This window comes from Mustelus asterias, chromosome 14, assembly GCF_964213995.1.
Source record: "Mustelus asterias chromosome 14, sMusAst1.hap1.1, whole genome shotgun sequence".
Lineage (NCBI taxonomy): Eukaryota > Metazoa > Chordata > Chondrichthyes > Carcharhiniformes > Triakidae > Mustelus > Mustelus asterias.
Window position 1 is genome coordinate 59,826,489 of NC_135814.1, and position 22,235 is coordinate 59,848,723.

The following is a 22,235-nucleotide window of genomic DNA, read 5'->3' on the forward strand; positions in this document are numbered from 1 at the left end:
CGGCATCTCCACATCATGACTACTACAGAGGAGGTCCCAGAGGATTGGAGAATAGCCAATGTTGTTCCTTTGTTTAAGAAGGGTAGCAAGAATAATCCAGGTAATTACAGGCCAGTGAGCCTTACATCAGTGGTAGGGAAATTATTGGAGAGGATTCTTCGAGACAGGATTTATTCTCACTTGGAAATAAGTGGACGTATTAGTGAAGGGGAGGTCGTGTCTCACGAAGTTGATGGGGTTTTTCGAGCAAGTGACAAAGTGATGAGGGTAGGGCAGTGATGAGGGTAGGGCAGTGGATGTCGTCTACATGAACTTCAGTAAGGCCTTTGACAAGGTCCCTCATGGCAGATTCGTGCAGAAGGTGAAGTCACATGGGATCAGAGGTGAGCTGGCAAGGTGGATACAAAACTGGCTCGGTCAAAGAAGACAGAGGGTAGCAGTGGAAGAATGCGTTTCTGAATGAAGGGCTGTGACAAATGGCATTCCTCAGGAATCAGTGCTGGGACCTTTGCTGTTTGTAATACATATAAATGATTTGGAGGAAAATGTAACTGGTTTGATTAGTAAGTTTGCGGACGACACAAAGGTTGGTGGATTTGCGGATAGCGATGAGGACCATCAGAGGATACAGCAGGATATAGATCGGTTGGAGACTTGGGCGGAGAGATGGCAGATGGAGTTTAATCCAGACAAATGTGAGGTAATGCATTTTGGAAGATCTAATACAGATAGGAAATATACAGTAAATGGCAGAACACTTAAGAGTATTGATAGGCAAAGGGATCTGGGTGTACAGGTACACAGGTCACTGAAAGTGGCAATGCAGGTGGAGAAGGTAGTCAAGAAGGCATCCGGCATGCTTGACTTCATCGGCCGGGGCATTGAGTTTAAAAATTGGCAAGTCATGTTGCAGCTTTATAGAACCTTAGTTAGGCCACACTTGGAATATAGTGTTCAATTCTGGTCGCCACATTACCAGAAGAACGTGGAGGCTTTGGAGAAGGTACAGAAAAGATTTACCAGGATGTTGCCTGGTATGGAGGGCATTAGCTATGAGGAGAGGTTGGAGAAACTTGGTTTGTTCTCACTGGAACGACGGAGGTTGAGGGGCTACCCTGATAGAAGTCTACAGGATTATGAGAGGCATGGACAGAGTGAATAGTCAGAAGCTTTTTCCCAGGGTGGAAGAGTCAATTACTAGGTTTAAGGTGTGAGGGGCAAGGTTTAAAGGAGATGTACGAGGCAGATTCTTTACATAGAGAGTAGTGGGTGCCTAAAACTTGTTGCCGGGGGAGGTAGTGGAAGTGGATACGGTAGTGACTTTTAAGGGGCATCTTGACAAATACATGAATAGGATGGGAATAGAGGGATATGGTCCCTGGAAGGGTAGGGGGTTTTAGTTAAGTTGGGCAGCATGGTCGGTGCAGGCTTGGAGGGCCGAAGGGCCTGTTCCAGTACTGTAATTTTCTTTGTTTTTTGTATACTTTTACTGACAGTATGGGCAAAATTTTAACAGTCGGGTATCATGCTGACACTGTTTGTATCTCATAGATGTCAATTTTATTGACAAGTCTGTTATGTAACACTTTATCAAATGCCACATAAACTTCATTATCCTCATCTACCTTCTCTGCTACTTCACCAAAAATCTCATTCAAATTGATTAAACACAGTTTAACAGATCCTTGCTAACTTTTCCTAATCCACACTCGTCCAAGGGCTACCTGTTATGATGACTTATGAAGCCTGATATGGGATGTAATTAATACAATTAATGAGTTATAAAGTGAGTTGTATTCATGAAACCTGCCTCTCTCGCTGTATTTTTCTATCACAACCTTTGATGGAGGAGCATCCCTACACATATGCTATTGTTTTTCTGTATATGTATAGAAATGAAGTTACTATAGCTGATGAGCCCGAGTTATTTTCTATTTTCCATACATTTTGTACTGCTTGTCTGCGAGAATATGATAGTATGTGTTTATGAGGGACATATGAGGTCTTCGTCAGACAAAACACACTTGGGCATAGGGTCAACTAAAGCTCTACTGTGTATAAATGTATGTTATTGTAACTGCTATTTTGAGAGATTCTGAAGTTTTGAATCTTTCCCTGCATGCTTTTAATGAAGAATACCTTTCCCTGACCAATTCAGGATTCTCAATGGAATTCATCCTACAACACAGGTATCCTTGCAATCCTACAGAAAGCAGATGTTCAGTACTCACCATGCCTCTACAAGAGCAACTATAGAGAGGATCGTAAGCATTCTGAAGATGAGGTTTTGGAGGAGCCTTGCAATACACAACAGATCAAGTGTCATTGATCATTGTAAGGTGCTACTCTGTGCAGAGTCTGGGTCTGTCAAGGGAAAGGACATTGAGGATATGGAGATATGCCAGGAGAGGTCAGATGAAGGCCCAACCTTGACTCTGAGGAGCACCATGGCAATGTGAAACATGATGGGCAACAAGAGAGCTTGCCTCTCCCAGATACCTGAGAGCAGGTGCCATATGACCTCTGTCTAAACACTTAAATAATTTTCTGAGGCCCCTCCTCTGCGCACATTTATCACAATGGTCTCTGAATTTCATTATGGAAATGTCAGTGTATTACAACCTTTTACAAAGACATCTACACTCCAATTATTTGCATCAGCCAACATAGAAAATGAGCAAATGAACACATCTAACACCTGTGCTGTCCCTTGCGTACCTAAAGTGTTTTTTAAATTATTTTCTGAGTGCTGTGGATGGTGCTCCTCCCATCACAATCAGCCACACCAGAGGCAGGCTGCTAACTCTGTCGCCCCATTGGCCTGGATGACCTTAGCAGATGTTCTCATCACTGCAGCATCCTGAGGTGCTGGTGTCAATGGCAGATTGGGAAGAAGAGGCTGTCACCATCAGGCATGCCCTAAGAGGAGCCCTCAGATGCAGACAGCTGCCACTCATTTGTCAACATGACGTCCACAGAGCCCTCCTTTCTGACCAAAAATGAACCAAGACCTGACCAGCACACCAGATGCTTTATCCATCTCTTATACTGGCAATGCCTACCTGAAATGCTGTTGGCAATGTGAGGGCTTGCAGGTTAGAACATATGCCCAGAAACCCCTGATTGAGCTGCTGGGTGAGGCTCTACGTGAGGCTTAACAAACTCTCAATGGAGGAAGCCATGCATTCCAAAGAGAGGATGGTCACAGGATAATGTCAGGGCATGCATACCCTCCAGAAGCTCTGCAAGATTTTTTACATAGCCCCCGTTTACCATCCAACACCTGTTGCCTCACAGATGACGCCAGAGAATCGTTATCTGCAAAGGGCATAGCATTGTCGTGGTTTCCCAAATTCCCAGAGGCCTGGACTGTCGCCGCCTCTGACAGCTGCTCAGGTGATTGTGCAGTGCTCAGACCAGTAGGTGTAATCATTCCAGTCTCTGAGTGCAAACCCACCAAGTTGCTGGTATCTAAGCTGGTGCAAGGTGTGGAGCAAGGATGGGACAATGCACCCTCTTACTTTTGCTCATCTTCCTCAGAGATTAATGGCAGTCCCTCGGGGCAGAGGTCTATTCAGGCTGCCAAATGACCTGGAGAGGGAAGAAGATAAATGAGTAGCAGGGACAAAGAGTAACATTTGCTTAATCTCAAACAGCGATGCAACACATGATGCAGGATGCAGATGTGGTGATCTTTACTCACTGCATCTCATGTATCTTTCCCAGTCCCTGCTTACAGATTTCCTCGACCCCTTGCTGAAAGTGAACTCCTATGAAACACACTATCCCTGGAAGTGACTTCAGCCTCTTCATTGTAACCAACCTAGCCCCCTGTTGACTTCTTAGAAATGTCGTCAACAATGAGGAGAATGAAGCACACCTCAGGTGACATAGACAGACTGGTGAAATGGACAGATTATATTTCACAGAGTAGTGTGAAGTAATTAATTTTGGTAGGTCGACTGAAGTGAGGCAGTAAAGGGTTACAAGAACAAAGTCATATTGAGATATGTATACAAATATTTTACCACCAGAACAAGTTGAAAAAACTCTCAAATGGCATTTGGAATTCTTGGCTTTATTAATAGATGAATAATGGCAATGAATCTTTATAAAACATTGCTTTGACCTTAGCTGGAGTATTGTCTTTGATTCTGGGCACACTCCAGGAAGGAAGGCAAGGTGTAGGAGAGATTTACTGGAATGATATTGCAGTTGAGGAACTTAAGTTATGTGGAGAGACTGGTGAAGTGGGGTTGTTCAAAATCATGAATCATTTAGACAATACATACGGGAAAGTTGTTTTCTGTAGTAGAAGAGTCAATAACTAGAGGCCATAAATTTAAGATAATAAGCAAAAGATTTTGAGACAACATGGAGGAAAAAATGCATTGAGAATGCATGACCAAAAAGGGCTTTAAAGTAGATTCAGTAGTAACTTTCAAAATTATTGGGTAAACACTTGATGATGACAAGGGTCAGAGAGACTGAGCGGGGGAGGAGGATCAATTGGATGGCTCTACCACAATGCTGGCGCAGGCACAATTGGTCAAATGACATCCTCCTGACCTCTTCCTGTTGAAACATTCTATGATTCTATATTGTCAGCCATGGATTAGTAGCATCCTCACCTCTTGAATTTGAAGATTATTGCTTCAGGTCATGAGCACAAAAATCTAAGTTGACATTCCAACGCAGTACTGAGGGAATGCTGTACTGACCGAGGTGCTGTCTTTCAGATGAGATGTTAAACCAAGGCCATACCTCAGGTGGACGTAGGAGACTTCGCCCCCAGCATCCTGGACAATATTTATCCCTCAATCAATATCACATTGCTGTTCATAGAATCTTGCTGTGTGTAAATTGGCTGCCACATTTCCTACATTACAACAGTGACTACACTTCAAAAATAACTCATTAGCTATAAACTGTTTTGGGTTGTCCTGTGAAAGGTGTTATGTACACACACATGTGTCCCTTGGAGACCGTAATTACTTTTAAAATTGATTCTTGTTTTTCTGTGGGTTACTTGCCGTTATTAAGGAACCATCCAAAGTTGTTCTGATTGTTAAGTTTCAAAATTATTTTACTTCATTGTAATTAGTTCTGTGCTGTTTCTTATTATGGCAGTTTATGGTCAAGCTTCAAATCTTTGGAAGCTATCATTCTGTTGGCTGTTCATTCCCCAATCTTAGTCAAAACTCAGCAGTCCTATTTTTGTTTTCTTCCCCATCTTTGGCGATCTTGCTTGTTTGCATCATCCTTTCTGTTCATTCCCAAATAAAGGTTGCTAAATCTCTGACCTAAAAGATTTGATTCAAAGGTTTCTAATCTGAATCCAGGTACTTATTACTTTATTGCAGCAATAATATTGGAACTGAAACAAACACCATTAATATCTTGTTCTAAATGTTGGTACAGTATTTGTTCTCACAATGCATATATTTAAACATTTTATGTTTTGAAGATACTTTGATATTCAGCAATAATCAAATTGTATACTTATACCTAATGCATAATTGAAGTTATTTTGGTTTGCTAATTATATTATCATCAGATAATTAGAATAAACCTGTGACTGCAAGAGATATTGTCACAAACAGCCCTATCAGGTTAACTGCTTGTTTATTATTCATAAACCTGAACACAACAGACGTGCAAAAAGATACAGTGCAGTTCAAGGAGAAGTTCTACTGAAATGGCTGACAATAATTCCAAAGTTACTATCGTTTCAAATGTTTTTTATTCCCTGCCATAGTTTGATTGCTTAGAATTCCAGAATCTTAATTTCTCTAGTGCGAGACGACTGTAACAAACCGGGTAAGGCTTTTGTTTGTTGGAAATGTTTGCTGCTGCCACAAAGAACTTTGTGAAGCAGGTTGGAGATACGGGCAGGCTGAAACCTGTTCCTGGTCTGAGTGAGGCTGACCGATATCAGCCACTCAGTCTAGTCACAAAGAGAAAGAAATCCTTCTTCTGGAAAAGAAAGAAATATAGCTCTACACCATTCACTTTGAAGGACATTCTTGTTGGAGAAAAGGAGGTTTCTGCAGGTAATATGTTTATTTGATTTATGGGAAAATTATTTGGGCATTTTGCAGGAAACTGTCATTACAATACAGGCAGTCCTCGACTTTACGATATTTGAGTTACGATGTATGGCATTCCAACATTTATAAATTAACACCCCATTTCAACTTTACAATGTTGGTTTCAACTTTAAGATGCCACATCAGCATGTTCATACATGCACATTGACATTCTGTGCCATCCATCTGTATGACTGGACAGGTTAAACCATCTTTAAGTTGGAGACTAATGTTTTATCCTGTTAGTTTTTTGGCACAGCTATCACAATTTTAATGTGTTATTAATACGCTTACATTGTATTTAATATGTGCTCAGGCTCGCAGAAGTTCAAGGTTAAGGCAGCTGATAATGATCGAACAGCTTCATTATATCCCCCACACTGACCAAGGAACTTGCGTTAGGTTGTGCAGGCATCAACAGTCACCTAAGCGACTTGACAGGGCAAGAGATGAGAGCACTTAACCCTGCTGTGAGTGATTTCCGGCCTTGGTTCTGGAACCAATGCCCTGTTTGTACAGTTAAAAGCAAAATACTACAGATACTGGAAATCTGAAATAAAAACAGAAAATGTTGGATCCGGCAGCATCTGTGGAGAGAAACAGAGCTAACATTTCGGATCTAAATGACCCTTCTACAGAACCTTATTTGTACCATTGTTCCTGTGGGAAAATCAGTTCCAACTTACGATGTTTCAACTTACGTTTTTCGGAACCAATTGTGCCGTCAGTCCATGGACTGCCTGTGAAATCATTTTGACTAAATAAGCTGCTTAAACTCTACCCCAAGTCCTAATGAAATTTGTGATTGTGTATTATGTTTGTAAGATTGAATACCTGGCACGTAAGAAATGAAGAAAGGCTATTTGGCTATTTTGCTTGTTCTATAATAATTTTTTTTGTGTCGGTTATTCAGAAGGAAAATAGCTGTTGTTGATGGAGGCCGGTCATTTCAGGCCCAGGACATTGCTACAGGAGTTCCTTAGGTTATTGGCCCAACCATGATTCAGCAATGACTTTCCCACCAACATAAGTGAGAAGTAGGGATGTTTGCTGATGGATTTCAATGCTCATTGCAACTCCTCAGATACTAAAGTAGTCTGTGCCCATATGTAGAAAGACCTGAACCACAATCAGGCTTGGGCTGATATGTGGCATGAATGTAACTTGCCACCAGTGCCAGGCAATGACGAACTCTAACAAGAGAGAAATTAACCACTTTCCGTTGATATTCAATGGCATCAGCAGTGCTGAGTCCCCCACCATAAACATCCTAGTTGATTGTAAACATAACTGAACCAGCCATGTAATTACTGTGGCTATAGGTATTGATCAAAGGATTGGAATTCAGTGGGGTTAACTCGTCTCTTGATTCCCTGAAGCCTGTCCAATATCTATAAGTCATAAGTCAGGAGTCTGATGGAAAACTCCCCATTTGCCTGGATGAGTGCAGCTCTAATAACACTTGACGCTTGATACCATTCAGGACAAAGCTTGAACAGCACCCCACCATCATGTTAAACATTCACCACCCCTCCCCACCCCACACTGTGGCAGCAGTGGTGTACCATCTACAAGGTGCACTGCAACAACTCACCAAGGCTCCTACAGTACCTGCAAAACCTGTGATCTCTAACACTGAGAAGGACAAAGACAGCAGGTACATGAGAATACCAGCAAGTCCCTCTCCAACTCTCACGCAATCATAGCTTAATTGGAACTATATCACCATTCCATCACTGTTGTCATAACTTCTGGTTTGAGGTAGTTTAACTGTGAAGAATGGGGTGGAGGCGGGAACCTAATTTAAAATGGGGACAGGGGAACTTAATTTAAGATAGGTAAACATTTGGTGTGAATGCAATTACAATTCAAGGAATGCATTATTATACATAAGCGTATTAATAACACATTAAAATTGTGATGGCCGTGCCAAAAAACTAATTGAAGGCTGGACAATGTTGACTTAAAAGGTCAAAGTAGAATGGTAAGCCATAAAACAACAAATGTACAAACTTAAACCATGGGTAACCTGCCTGTGGGCCTTTTGGTGGGCCGTAATTTTCCAGCTGTTCACACCCTGCCGCTGTTAGAAACATGGATGGAGGATTTGGTGCTCAGTTTAAATGGCATGAAGGGCTTCATCAACAGCAGGGTGAAAGGGGCATCCCACCTGCCACCAGAACCAGCACCATCCCTCCTGATTAAATGGCACTTCCGAGCCAAACTCTTCATAAGGTAGGACAGAAGATTCAGGCCTATGTTTTTACTCCTGTATGATATGTTACAGATACTATGCAAAGTTAGTTATTTTATTTGGTTTTTATTTTATGAATAATTTATTGGTTCATCACTTCCTTTATACCCCAGGCTTTATGTTTTATTGTAGTGACGTTATAGTGATGGTATTTTACTAGTTGCCTATCATTCTTAAAACATTAATTGTTGTAAGATGTGTGTAGTTCAATAGGTCTCATGAGGAGTTCCTAAGTCTTGTATAGTTTAACAGAAAGTGTTTTTTTAACTACTAGTAACAATGTAAATATATACAGTATAAGGTCTAAGCTAAGAGCTGTCCCCATACTTACATCTACACACATTTCTGTCCTGTACAAGACTATCCTCTAGACTAGGGCCATGTATCTCTTTACATCACAGTGTGGGCAGTACTGTACCCAGTTCCACATTAACCCTTTCCATGCCAAACCCTTATACCACATTAATATAGATTATATTTATGACCACAAATTTTCAGAACACTATTTATCTTTTATTACAAAAACCTCACTTCTTAGTCAAATTGTTTGCCTCCTTCCACTAAATTAAATGAGTTTCTATAAAGTGGATTACCACTTTGGGGATTGTTAATTTAACAGGTGTAATCAATAATCTGAGTTTCATAGACTGATTGCATCAGTACATTACCTACATCCAAATGTGTGGTGGATTAGGTTGGTTGGCCATGCTAAATTGACCCTTAGTATCAGGGGGACTAGCAGGGTAAATACATGTGGTAATGGGGGTAGGGCCTGGGTGGGATTGCTGTCGGTGCAGGCTTGATGGGCTGAATGGCCTTCTTCTGTACTGTAGTGATTCTATATGTGCTAAAATAAATATGAATTTATGTTGAAAATATTACTGGTAAAGATAATGAAAATAATCAGGCATTTATTTCCTGTTTCATAGGGGTCTCTTCATATCAGCTACTTAATTATGAAGATAAGTCAGATGTTTCCTTAAGTGGGAAACTCGGAAATCATATTATTCATGATGTTGGATTTAACATTGATGGATCGGACTCTGTGGCAGTGAAAGCTTCATTTGGAATAGTAACAAAACATGAAGTAGAGGTTCCATTACTTCTCCGGGAGATCATTAACAGGTAATTCTGCCATTTTCCATGATTCTTATCTAGTTGTCAACATATCATGAAAAATACATATCATTGAAACAGTGGGAATGACAATTGAGCATCATAAGTACTTAGGGACTTAGACTGAATAGCTTCTGAAATTTGCATGAAATTGCGTTGCTTGATTAACCAATGTACGTTCAATGTAATCTGGTGTTGTTAAACTTCTTACAATGTAATACAGGCAGCATGCCTACTTGTGCTGCATGCTCATTTTAATGATTGCTGCATTCAGCCAGTGCTAACTGTGCTGTTACTTGGCTGCGTGTGTTAGCATGGGGCTCTGAATCATAACTTTTTTAGCACCACTTAACAAGAATCTGCACTGCTTAAAGTTGTGATGCATTGTGCTGGCTTTCATGCAGGAAGTGAATATTGCATGGAAACAGTGAAGAATGGCACATCATGAGAGAACAGGTTCCAAGGTTTTTTGCTATGCACAAGAGACCTTGGTGTGGGTTACAGAAAGTGTCAGAAATTTCCTCTATCTTCATGGGGCCAGGAGGCCCTCCCAACATGTACTTAATAAGCAGTAAGAGCAAGTAGCCTTGAAGGTCAATACCAAGTGTTAAGATGAAGTAAAATAAAAAATGATAAAATAGTAAAAGAAATAGAGGAACAGTGACATGTAGGGCTTCGATATTAAAGTAGAAGGATTCCTAAATCCTTCTTCAAAAGGCTGAAGAAGATGGGATATGAGATCCTCGATAACATAGATTGTACCAAAGCCCAAATCAAGGAGTTAATGCAAAACCTGTACAGATTATTCGTTAGGCCTTATCTATGTTTTAGTTCCAGAAGATCAATTCATGGGAATTTTCCAGGGCAATACCAAGAATGAGAGATTTCAGTTCTGAGGAGAGACTCAATAAACAAATTATTTTCAACTCAGCAGCAAAGACTAAGAGTGGCTCTGATAGAGCTATCAACATGGTGGCACAGTGGTTAGCACTGCTGCCTAATAGCTCTAGGGATCTGGATTCGATTCCAGCCTTGGGTGACTGTCTGTGTGGAATTTGCATGTTCTCCCCGTGGGTTTCATCTGGGCACACTGGTTTTCTCCCATACTCCAAAGATGTGCAGGTTGGGTGGATTGACCATAATAAATTTTCCCTTAGTGTCCAAAGGTGTGTAGGTTAGGGGGATTAGTGGGATAAATACATGAGGTTACGGGGATAGGGCAGGGGAATGGACCTGGGTGAGATGCTGAGTCAGTGGGCTGAATGGCCTCCTTCTGTACTGTAGGGATTCTATTATGATTCTATGAACATGATGACGATAAATAGGGGAAAATTATTCCTACTTTTGATTTTATTTATTATTGTCACATGTATTAGCATACAGTTAAGTATTGTTTCTTGCGCGTTATACAGACAAAGCATACTGTACATGGAGAAGGAAAGGAGAGAGTGCAGAATAAGTGTTACAGTCATAGCTAGGGTGTCTAGAAAGATCAACTTAATGCGAAGTAGGTCCATTCAAAAGTTGGGTGGCAGCAGGAAAGAAGCTGTTCTTGAGTCGGTTGGTATGTGTCCTCAGACTTTTGTATCTTTTTCTTGACAGAAGAAGGTGGAAGACTGTGTCTGGAGTGCATGGGATCCTTAATTATGCTGGCTGCTTTTCTGAGGCAGCGGGAAGTACAGACAGCGTCAATGGGCGGGAGGCTGGTTTGAGGATGGACTGGACTTCGTTCATGACCCTTTGTAGTTTCTTGCGGTCTTGGACAGAGCAGAAGCCATACCAAGCTGTGATGCAACCAGAAAGAATGCTTTCTATGGTGCATCTGTAAAAGTTGGTGAGAATTGTAGCGGACATGCCACATTTCCTTATTCTTCTGAGAAGGTAGAGGCATTGGTAGGCTTTCTTAACTATAGCGCTGGCATGGAGAGACCAGGACAGGTTGTTGGTGATCTGGACACCTAAAAACCTGAAGCTCTCGACCATTTCTACTTTGTCCCCATTGCTGTAGACAGGGACATGTCCTCCACTACACTTCCTGAAATTGATGACTATCTCCTTTGTTTTATTGACATTGAGGGAGAGATTATTGCCGTTGCACCAGTTCACCAGATTCTCTATCTCTTTCCTGTACTCCGCCCCGTCATTGTTTGAGATCTGATCCACTACGCTCTTGTCATCGGCAAACTTGAAAATTGCATTGGAGGGGAATTTTGCCCCACAGTCATGGATGTATAAGGAGTATAGTAGGGTGCTGAGAACACAGCCTTGTGGGGCACCGGTGCTGAGGATGATCATGGAGGAGGTGTTGTTACCTACCTTTACTGTTAGTGGTCTGTGGGTTAGGAAGTTCAGGATCCATTTGCAGAGAGAGGAGCCAAGCCCAGGCCATGGAGTTTGGAAATGAATTCTGGAGGAATACTGGTTTTGAAGGTTGAGCTGTAGTTGATAAACAAGAGTCTGACATAGGCGTCTTTGTTACCTATCCTGTTCCAGGATTGAGTGCAGGGCCAGAGAGATGGCGTCTATTGTGGACCTGTTGCGGCTGTAGGTGAACTGTAGTGGATCCAGGCAATCTGGGAGGCTGGAATTGATTCGTGCCATGACTAACCTTTCGAAGCACTTCAGAATGATGGATGTCAGAGCCCCCGGATGATAGTCATTAAGGCATGCTGCCTGGCTTTTCTTTGGTTTTGGGATGATGGTCATCTTCTTGAAGTAGATGAGGACCTTAGATTGGTGTAAAGAGAGGTTAAAGATGCCTGTGAATACCCCCACCAGCTGGTCCTCACAGGATCTGAGTGCTCATCCAGGTACTCTATTCGGGCCAGTCGCTTTCCGTGGGTTGACCTTCGAGAAGACCTCTTTGATGTCTGCAATGGTGACCCCAGATACAGGTTCATCTGAGGCTTCCAGGGTGGAGGGTGTGCTCTTGCTAACCTCTTGCTCAAAATGGGCTCATTGAGCTCATCAGGGAGGGGTGCAATTGCGCCGACAATTTTACATGCCTTCATCTTGTAGCCTGTTGTGTCTTGCAGATCTTGCCATAGTTGGCGGGTCTCGGTGTGGCTAGCCTGGGACTCTAGCTTGGTCCGATACTGTCTTTTGACATTTTTGATGGCTTTCTTTAGCTCATATCTGGCTTTCTTGTATAGGTCAGGGTCGCCTGACTTAAACACCTCAGACCTGGACTTCAGCAAGCAGTGGATATCCCTGTTCAACGCTGCCCCATCAAACTTCTCATGGCCCGATTGCAGCTCCCCGTCCATTCGTGGGCTGGCTCCAACCCCCACCATCCCGGACCGCTCTGATCTCCAGCCCCCGCTCCCCAGCGGTGACCACCACCTCCCACCCCGATCACTGGCCTCCCTCCAGTCCCAACAGATCCCCATGCAGAGTAGCAACGGGACTCCCCACCCCCACCGATTGCCCCTAGGGCCTGCCCCCTAGGCTCTGCCCCATGCCCTTTGGGCAGTTCCAAGGTGCCCCCGGGCATGAGCACTTTTCCCCTTGGGCTGTACCAGGGGGCACAGGCTGGCACTGCCAGGGGCACCATCCCCCCCACCGCCCGACCCCCTAGGGGGCCCTGATTGCCCTCCTTCACTCTAGCGGGGTCACCCCGCTACCTCTAGCAGGGTCACCCCGCTACCTCCCTGAAAGTGGAGAGCTAGTCTAAAGCCCACCAAAGTGAAATCGTACTGGCGGGATGGGAGATGCTAGTGGTCCTGGAGACTTCAGTCCCGCGCCCGCTAATCACATTTTAAAAACATTAAAATAAGATTTAAATCACTTACCTGCTGTTCCCGTCAGTTTCCAGCAGATATCCGGTGCTTGGAGATGTGTGCGGCGGGAACGCATGCGTGAATCCCACGAATCGGCCCACACGATTAGGCGCACGGGATGGGAGAATTGCCCCTGTATTTCTTATTTAAATTCATGTGTATGGAGGACGGGTGAAGGAATGGGACTAAGTCAGAGCCAGCACAGGGTAATGAGCTATACTGTAGAATTCTGTGATATGGGATTTCTAACTCTTCCTCTGTTTGATATCTCCACAGAAAGATTGATGTGGAACATTGTCTCGTTCGCCAGATGAAAGAAAGTCGGCGTGCGGTGCTGTGTGTTGTCATGGAAAGCATCCGCACAACTCGGCAATGCTCACTCACTGTGCATGCGGGAATGAGAGGAAAAACAATGAGAGTAAGACTCTGTAAATTTTGATTGCATTATAGTTAATGATGTGGTTGGTCCAAAAATGTAATTACATAGAATTAATTCATTTTGCATAATTCCAGTTACATCCCAAAACTTTTTTTAAAATGCTGCTTTCAGTTGGCAGATGAAATATGTAATAACAAAGAATTTAAGGAACAGGTATTTATCTGTGAGGCAGACAGATAAAAGTATATTGAAGATTAATTGTATAATCACTGTAGAGGCTGTTGACTTTTCAAAATAAATTTGAACTTCCCAGTGAATTGCTGAAAGGATGTCACAATGGGATTTCATGTTCCAAGACTACTTCTGTGATAAACAAACTAAAAGCACTACTGGCTCAACACTCTGTTTGTAAGCAGCTACAGTACTGAGTTTCCCCTTTTACTTTAACAAAATCGAAAGAAAAACTTCACAGATATACTTTATGGGCGCGATGTTCCCAGCCCACATCATTATACGAGTAGCGCAGCGGGCTGGGAAATGTAAGCGGGAGGCTTTCCTGGGCCATTTTTTATGGTGTAATCAGACCCATGTGGGAAAACAGCGTGAGGCTGATTACAATATTTAAATTACAATATTTAAATCTTTATTTCCATGTCATTAGCGAGCCTGGGACGGTATCGCCCAGGCTCGCTAATGTTTCCCACCTCACCGGGGGAGGTTCCTACCAGTGGGGATTAAAGCTGGTCCCCGTCAACGGGGGATTACCGCTGCGCACTGTGCCACAGCCATCAATGGGGGAAGGAGGGAGCTGGGCGATTGGGGCTGGTCATGGCAGGGGTTTGGGCTGGCCATTGTGGGTCAGGCTGGCTATGGGGGAGTGCGGGTTTGATCGGGGAAGCCGACGATCGGGGAGGAGGGGGCGGATATTGGGGATGCCATCGGGTGCTTAAGATTGGGGGGCCAGTGCACATGTGCCGATCTCCCTCCTGCTGATGCTGGCCTCTTGGGCGGGATTTGGCCCCACCACCACCTACTACAGTGAATCCCCAGCCGGAAATTCATGTGACTAAGTACACCCAAAAAACAGATGGGAAAATCTCCTTTTTCCTGCGTGGTAGGCATTTTTATTTTAGGAAAATCATCCCCAACGTATATATTCAACTTTCCAGGAAGCCGTTCAAAATGATTCTCCGCTCCAAAGGGTTAAATTCTGTTCTTTTCCTTTCCCAACCTGGTAACTTTTAACCCCAAACTATATTCCACCATGAGAGTTTTATTGGAGATTCCTCCCTGTATCTAAAACTAGATGAATTTTCCAATCTCATGCGAGTCCTACCAAATTTTGACTTTTCAATTTGAGGGTGAACTCCAACCTGCATCCCTGCGTAGTTTTGGCCTCCAGCTGTTCTCTCCTGGATCCTGGGAGATTGGCCAGGTCTGTGTTTCAGGGATATTTTAGAAACCTTCCGCTCTCAAAACGCATATCCATGACAACATTAATCACATGGACCTTTTATTTAGGTAGAAATGCTGATTATCTATCCTTGAGAACCCAACTCACTACCTCAGAATTAAATGGGCAATTTAAAGCATAATTGTTTAAAACTTGACATTCTCAACACATTTTTAGGACTTTGTACAGAACATAATTCCATAACCATCATATTTGTAACAATTAGTTTATTTTCTGTGATATTTCTTACACGCACCCACTCTAGTTTTTCACTTTCTGTTTCTCCTTTACCCTGCTTCCTCTCTTCATACACCTCATGCACAATTTATTTTTTGTTCCTCTTGCTTATATTCATTTGGCTCAGACGCTTTCTCTTCCTTTCTACTTTCTTTTGTAAATCTCCTTCAAATTCCACCCCCCCCCCCCCCCCCCCCCACCCCCCACAACTCATTCAAGAGACGTGCTAATGCGTTCATAGAATCCTACAGCACAGAAGGAGGCCATTCGGCCCATCGAGGCTGCACCGACCACAATCCCACCCAGGCCCGCTCCCCATAACCCCACGCATTTACCCTAGCTAGTACCCCTGACACTAAGGGGCAATTTAGCATGGCCAGTCAACCTAACCTGCACATCTTAAGACTTATCTCGATAGCCACATGAACAGACTGGGAATAGAGGGATATAAATGGATGGTCTAGTTAGGAACACATGATCGGTGCAGGCTTGGAGGGCCGAAGGGCCTGTTCCTGTGCTGTATTGTTCTTTGTTCTTTGTGGGAGGAAACTGGAGCACCCGAGGAAACCCACACAGACAAGGGGAGAACATGCAAACTCTACACAGACAGTGACCCAAGCCAGGAATCAAACCCAGGTTCCTGGCGTTGTGAGGCAGCAGTGGTAACCACTGTGCCACCGTGCAGCCCCATTGATGAGAAAGGAGCTGGAAGTTGGCGGTGGGGTAGTAGGCTGAGGCTAGTGTGCTGGAAGACGGGTAGAGAATGGAGAACCAGATATAGATGTTTGGAGAAGAAGAGGACTGGAACAAATTCTGCAGTCCATCTCTCCAGTCCCACAAACTAATACCGCAATTGCGCACTCCTTGAAATTACTATTCAATACTTTTATTTTTTTAATCGATTTCCTCCACTGCCTCTCTCTGCAGTTAATGCCACATATTCAGCACTTTGTGTCCTTAAATCTAAACAATTTGTACATCTTGTTAAATTTGAGCCATTTCTGTAAGAATTCTGCATCATTCAATACCATCTCCCGTGAATCTTCTTTCTCCTTTCCAAAGTAAAACAATCAGGACTGCACACACTGCTGCTCTAGATCGAGTTATACAAGTGCCTTGCATAGAATCATCAGGGGCCTGTGAGATCTATTTTCTATCTCTTTTGCTATAAACTTCAAGATCCTATTAGCTGTGAAAAGACCGGTTGTTACTTGAGGGGAGTGAGATGTCTGGCACTGGCATTGGAAGGATGTGAGAAAGGTAGATTAGACAACATGCAAGATTTGCACAATTAATTAATTGTTCATTTTCAATTATAATTCATATTCTAACTTATTGCAGTGTAATGGTATTATAAATTTACGCTTTGTGCTTATATTAAGACTTAGTGAGGTTGATTTTCATCTCCAGATCCAATCTGTCTTGTGCTGTTATAACACTTATCTGACCCTTAAGTATAAATAGCATTCAGATTTTTCCTTTTAATCTGATTTGATGATAAGGTGCCATCTTCTGTGGACTCCAATACTGGAATTCTCTGTGAACGACCAGCTTTACTGCTGATCCTAAAATAATATACTTGTTTGCGTATATTGCAACAGTGTTTGTTTGTAAAGAGATATTATTGCTCGGAATTGCATGGAGAAAATAGCACAAATAAAAGGTTTTCATACTTTTGATAAGAATCAAATTCAGATATTTCAGCATTTATGTATTTAATTTTGGTCTGTAAACGTAGATAGATAGTTCTGTTTATAATACCCATTCTAGTTTCAGATTGATGATGGACGGAATCATAAAGGATGTGACAAAGCCATTGTTATTCCAGCTCATACAACAATTGCATTTAGTGTGTTTGAACTCTACATTCATTTAGATGGGCATTTTGGTAGGTAACGTATTGTCTATATTCCTTTAAAACTACTTTTAGTTAATACTGAAGAATTCTTCAATGCATAAAAACAAATTACTGCAGATGCTGGAATCTGAAACCAAAAGAGAAAATGCTGGAAAATTTTGGCAGGTCTGGCAGCATCTGTAAGGAGAGAAAAGAGCTGATGTTTCAAATTCAGATGACCCTTTGTCAAAGCTCAAATTCTTCAATGCACCCTTAGATAATTTCTGTGATTACTAATTAGTTGCTTCTGTTTATTTAGTTTAAATACAGAACATAGCTGATTACTGATACTTGCACTATAAGGTATAAATCCAGAACATTATTTTAAGAGCTTTAAAAAAATGTTTTTCTGGTCACAAAATGGTGAAAATGTGTTATCCTTTTTGAATTCATACATTCTCAATGATTGAATGAACCATTTGCCAGTTGGAGGCTATGCAGGCTGATCAGTAGTAAGAAAATTGCATTTATAGTTAGGCAGGATGAAGCAAGATCATTTAACCAAACTGCATTTATATACTTTTAGAACTTTGTGTTACATCTGAATCAGAAGGTGGGTTCGAAAAAGAACAAATATCAGAGCAATTGGGTGGTTTAATGAGCCGATTCTCAGTGTGGAAGCTGCGACGATGCTTTTCGGATTTCTTTTATGGCAGTCCATTCAGATCTGGTAAGTCTTCCCTCAAATACTACAGACTAACAACACTGTATTGTAAGAGAAATTTAAGTAAAACTCATAGAAGCCCCATATATATCTTGTACTTACTGATGTAGAATGTGCACAGATTTTTACCATGACAGAGAGGTTCTCCATCATGCTGAAAATTCCAAGAATGTTTGAAATTTCTCTTGCCTCTGAACTTGGCATTTCCTGTCATCCCAAGGGGCAGGACTGGGACCAGGTTGGGGTTCATTTATGTGTGATTCGTGGTGGCAGCTTGCTATTTAAATCACCAGTTTCTTCCGCTGAAGTGGGACTTTAAAAAAGTGTTATTCATTCATGGAATGTGGGCATTGCTGGCTAGGCCACCATTTATTGGCAATCCCTATTTGAACAGAGTGGTTGTTGGGCCGTTTCAGAGGGCCTTTAAGAGTCAGCCATATTGCTGTGGATCTGGAATTATATGTAGGCCAGACCAGGTAAGGATAACAGATTTCCTTCCCTAAAGGACATTAGTGATTCAGATTTTTTTAATGACAGTCAACAATGATTTAATGGTCATCATTAGACTTTTAAGCCCAGATTTTTATTGAATTCAAATTTCACTATTTGCCATGATGCGATTCAAATCCAGGTCCCCAGAGCATTACCCTGGTCTCTAGATTAGCAGTCCAGCAACAATATCACTATGCCACAGCCTCCTCAAGAACAGGAATGTGGAATCTGGAGTGTGTAAATGTAATTAGATAAGAGGAGGTTTTAACTGGGTGGATTCGATGGGATAGCCAGGGTACTCCTTTGGAGAGGTAAGGTATGTCTTTATATGGAGTCTGAGGACATCTTTGAGAGAGGTAATGTTACCTTGGGGAAAGGTAAGGCACCTCTTTGGGATTGTTAAAAGTGAATATCATTATGCACTTCCTACACGCAAAATCATTGGAATGGTAAAGCTGCCAAAGAGTTGTCTAAGCTTTCAAACCATTGTTCAGCTGTCAATCAACTGTCAAAGTGTCAGAGTTGTCCAGCTATCAAGGAATTGTCCAGCTGTCAAGGAACTGTTAAAGAGCTGTACAGCTATCAAAGTTCTCAAAGCTATCCAGGAAGTGGCGGAACTGTCCAAGGATATGAGGTGAGTTGACATAGAGGGAGTAAGGACAGAGGGTGGTAGGTGTAAGTTGGCATAGGGAGCATAGTGGCCAAGGGTGGGTGGGTTGTCATGAATGGGGCATAGGGAGTATGTGGGAGTGGGTATGAGCTTGAGTTATGTCTTTCATTTTACTATTTTTTTATTTAAACACAGATTACCTCCCAGCGTCAAAAGCACATCCAACATCATATTGGTACAGGTGCTGTAGAGGTGTTCTCAGCATGTGCCACTAGGCTCTAGAACAATAAGGGGCCTAATGCTGGTAATATGATTCCATCCAGAAATTTGGTTGCCCTAAATGGAGCAGGCAATGAGTTGTTTTGTTCAGGATAACTTAGCCTATATGCAGCTCAAGTTGCCATTAAAGGGACGATTGGTGACCTTCAATAAAAAGATAAATGAAAATATATATTTATTGCACTGTTTAACACGCTGTTCCTCCCATTGCTTGCCCCTGGCCTCTGCTCAGTCCCTATCCCCTGCTCAGTCCCTATCCCAATCACCTCCCGCCAAGCCCCAGAACCCATAAAAGGTTTACTGTTGGGCATTGATCCCCACTTTGTCTGCGAGTTGTCCAGGGACACGCAGTAGATATGTTTAGCTTGTCAGTCTTATTAAAATGTTTTGAGTCTATTTTACCCCATTGAGCCAGAGTTTAAATTAAACCTTTATTGAGCTCTTATGGGCCAGAATGTTTTGATGCAAATACATCATTGATGTTACCTACTTTAACTTACAATTAATATTTTAAATAGAACTAAGCTTGTGATTTTTGCATGTGAGCTGCAGGAGATTTCACTTTTGCTATTTTGACAGAAAGTCTGATATTACCCCCCAATTGCAATTGCATCTATTGGAAGCATCCATTTTAATATATATCTGTGCTCACCAGGTATACTTAACTTCCTAACAGCCATTTTTCCTGATAGCTTTTTAAAATTGTGCAATTCTGTTTCTGCAGCAATGGGAATAGCCTTCTAGTGATAGTGAGAGGTGCCTAGATGGCAGGGAGTAGCTGTGTTGATGGGAATGAGACCGAATGTTATTTGCTTCACCTCCCCTGTGAATTCCTGCTCCATGTGCTAGTTGTACTCAAAGTGCTGTTCAATATAAATTGCTGGCAGAAACTTAATTTTGTTCCTTACTGGAAAATATTGCTATATGGAACACCAGTTGGCAGTGCCGTTTTATTGTTAACAGGTGCCTTTTCCAATACTGTCAGAGGTAAAATAAAGCCACAGGTTTCTTGTGATAAATTGATCTTTTCAGTGAATGCAAATTTTGTTATTGTATCTTTGAACAGATGAAAAGATGTTGGACGATGTCAGAAACTCGGATCTTTATTTGGAGGATTTAGTTGCTGACTATTATGAAAAGGCTACCAGCATGACTGATATTTCCACTAACTACCTGCGAGATAATGCACACACGCGGGTCAATCTCCTCAACCATAATATCTCCAAAGGACCCTGTACCCTTTGTGGCATGGGAAGTTCCCGAAGAGAGACTGTATATGGGTGCCTTGAGTGTTCATTCAATGGGCAGAAATATGTGAGACTGCATGTTGTGCCGTGCTTTGATTTGTGGCACAAAAGAATAAAATGAAATATATTTTGGTGTGGATCAGAGTTCTGGATGTGATATCACATTTGCAAGACTACATTAGTACTTGTGTAGCACTTTTCATTTTTTTTAAATCAGCAAGTCGATTTGATTTTGTGTAAAAAAAAAACTTTCCATTGCAAATTTGTAGTTTTAAAGTATAGTGAAATGGTGTAAAGAACTAATTCTTGGGTCTATCCATCAGCGAAAGAACATTACTGTGAATTTGTGATGTCAATGTGTTTTGGGGGATCATGCTTGAAAGTTATCATCCACCTTTGTATGGACTGTGTAAACAGTTTCATCTTCCTGTTGTGTTTTTACATAATTAACTGCAATGAATATCAGTAGTTGACTTGTTTAAAAGGATTAATAATTCATTAAAGAATCAAATTGCAAACACATGAAGGTTTATTGAGTTAAAGTGTTAAGCTGAACAAACCCACATCAGGTGGACCAAAGTGGAAGCATGCAGGGCATTTTCCCTTGGCAGGTCACACTGACATGTTTTCAGTTTAAATGAGTTTGCTGTTTAAATGTCTGCGCCAAATATAATTTTCCCATTAATTGCTATTTTCATGGTAGTTGGTGGGTTCCTGAAGGCTGCAGCGACTACTCCAGGTAAGTTAGTTTGTGAACCTTTGAGAAGCCTGCTGCAGCGTTGGAAACTTTTTGACAGCTGAGTTTAAAAGCTTTTGCTAACTCAATTAAATGCTGTTTGAATAGTTATTAAAACACAATAATCATGGGGCTGTTTCCTTAAAACGCAAGAGAGCATTAATTTGACCAGTCCAATGTAAGGGTTAAGATGCACCAGAGTACTTTATCCAGTCGATAAAGCCTGCTTCTGTATTCTTCATATTGTAGAATCAGTGAGCGTAAATTTTGATACCACATCTTTGAACAGATGAAAATATGTTGGACGATGTCAGAAACTTAGATCTTTATTTAGAGGATTTTTTGCTGACTATTATGAAAAGGCTACCAGCATGACTGATATTTTCACCACTAACTGCGAAATAATTAATGCCCTAACATTTGCTGAGCCTTTGAAATACTCTTCCAATACACATTAATTAGAGAACCAAAGGTCAAATAATCACAAGTCTTTGAAATACTCATGAAATAATATTTTTAAAATCAGCCTATGAAAATGTATCAAAGTCTCAATCTGTCAAACACAGCCAAATATCCTGCTGAATAAACCTTTAATACACAACCTTGTGCAAATAAACAAACCAGCATTGAAAAACCACAGAAACTTATTGCAAGCTCATAAAATTGCCAAAGCTAGCAGTCCCCATCAAGCTGCGCAAAAAAACTCCCTTCAGGGCTGAATCAATTAGTGATTCTTGGAGGTCATCTGTTCATTCAGATGCCTGGCCACCTGTTTGGTGATAGATGCCAGATGGCCAAAGAAAAAGGGTTAAAGATGCCTGGAAGGTAATTCTACAAAAGATTGAAGCCACACATCAGCTTTGGCTGAGGTCTAGAAGGATCTTGCTACAATTGGTAAAATAAAAGCTCAAAATTGTCTCATTTCAAAGGTAATGAATGATTGTGACCATTGCATGGTTCTTTGTTATTGTGGACAGCCTAAGGCAAACAACAGACAAATCAA

General features: G+C 41.8%; 1 protein-coding gene across 1 annotated transcript; it reads left to right on the top strand.

Moving 5' to 3' along the window:
* Positions 1-5,842: 5,842 nt before the first annotated feature.
* On the top strand, positions 5,843-20,617 carry pjvk (pejvakin). The gene is made up of 6 exons (XM_078229221.1): positions 5,843-6,053; positions 9,273-9,468; positions 13,515-13,656; positions 17,078-17,195; positions 17,731-17,874; positions 20,316-20,617. Exons 1-6 carry the CDS (start codon positions 5,843-5,845, stop codon positions 20,615-20,617), a joined length of 1,113 nt encoding a protein of 370 aa, XP_078085347.1.
* The last annotated feature ends 1,618 nt before the right edge of the window (positions 20,618-22,235 follow it).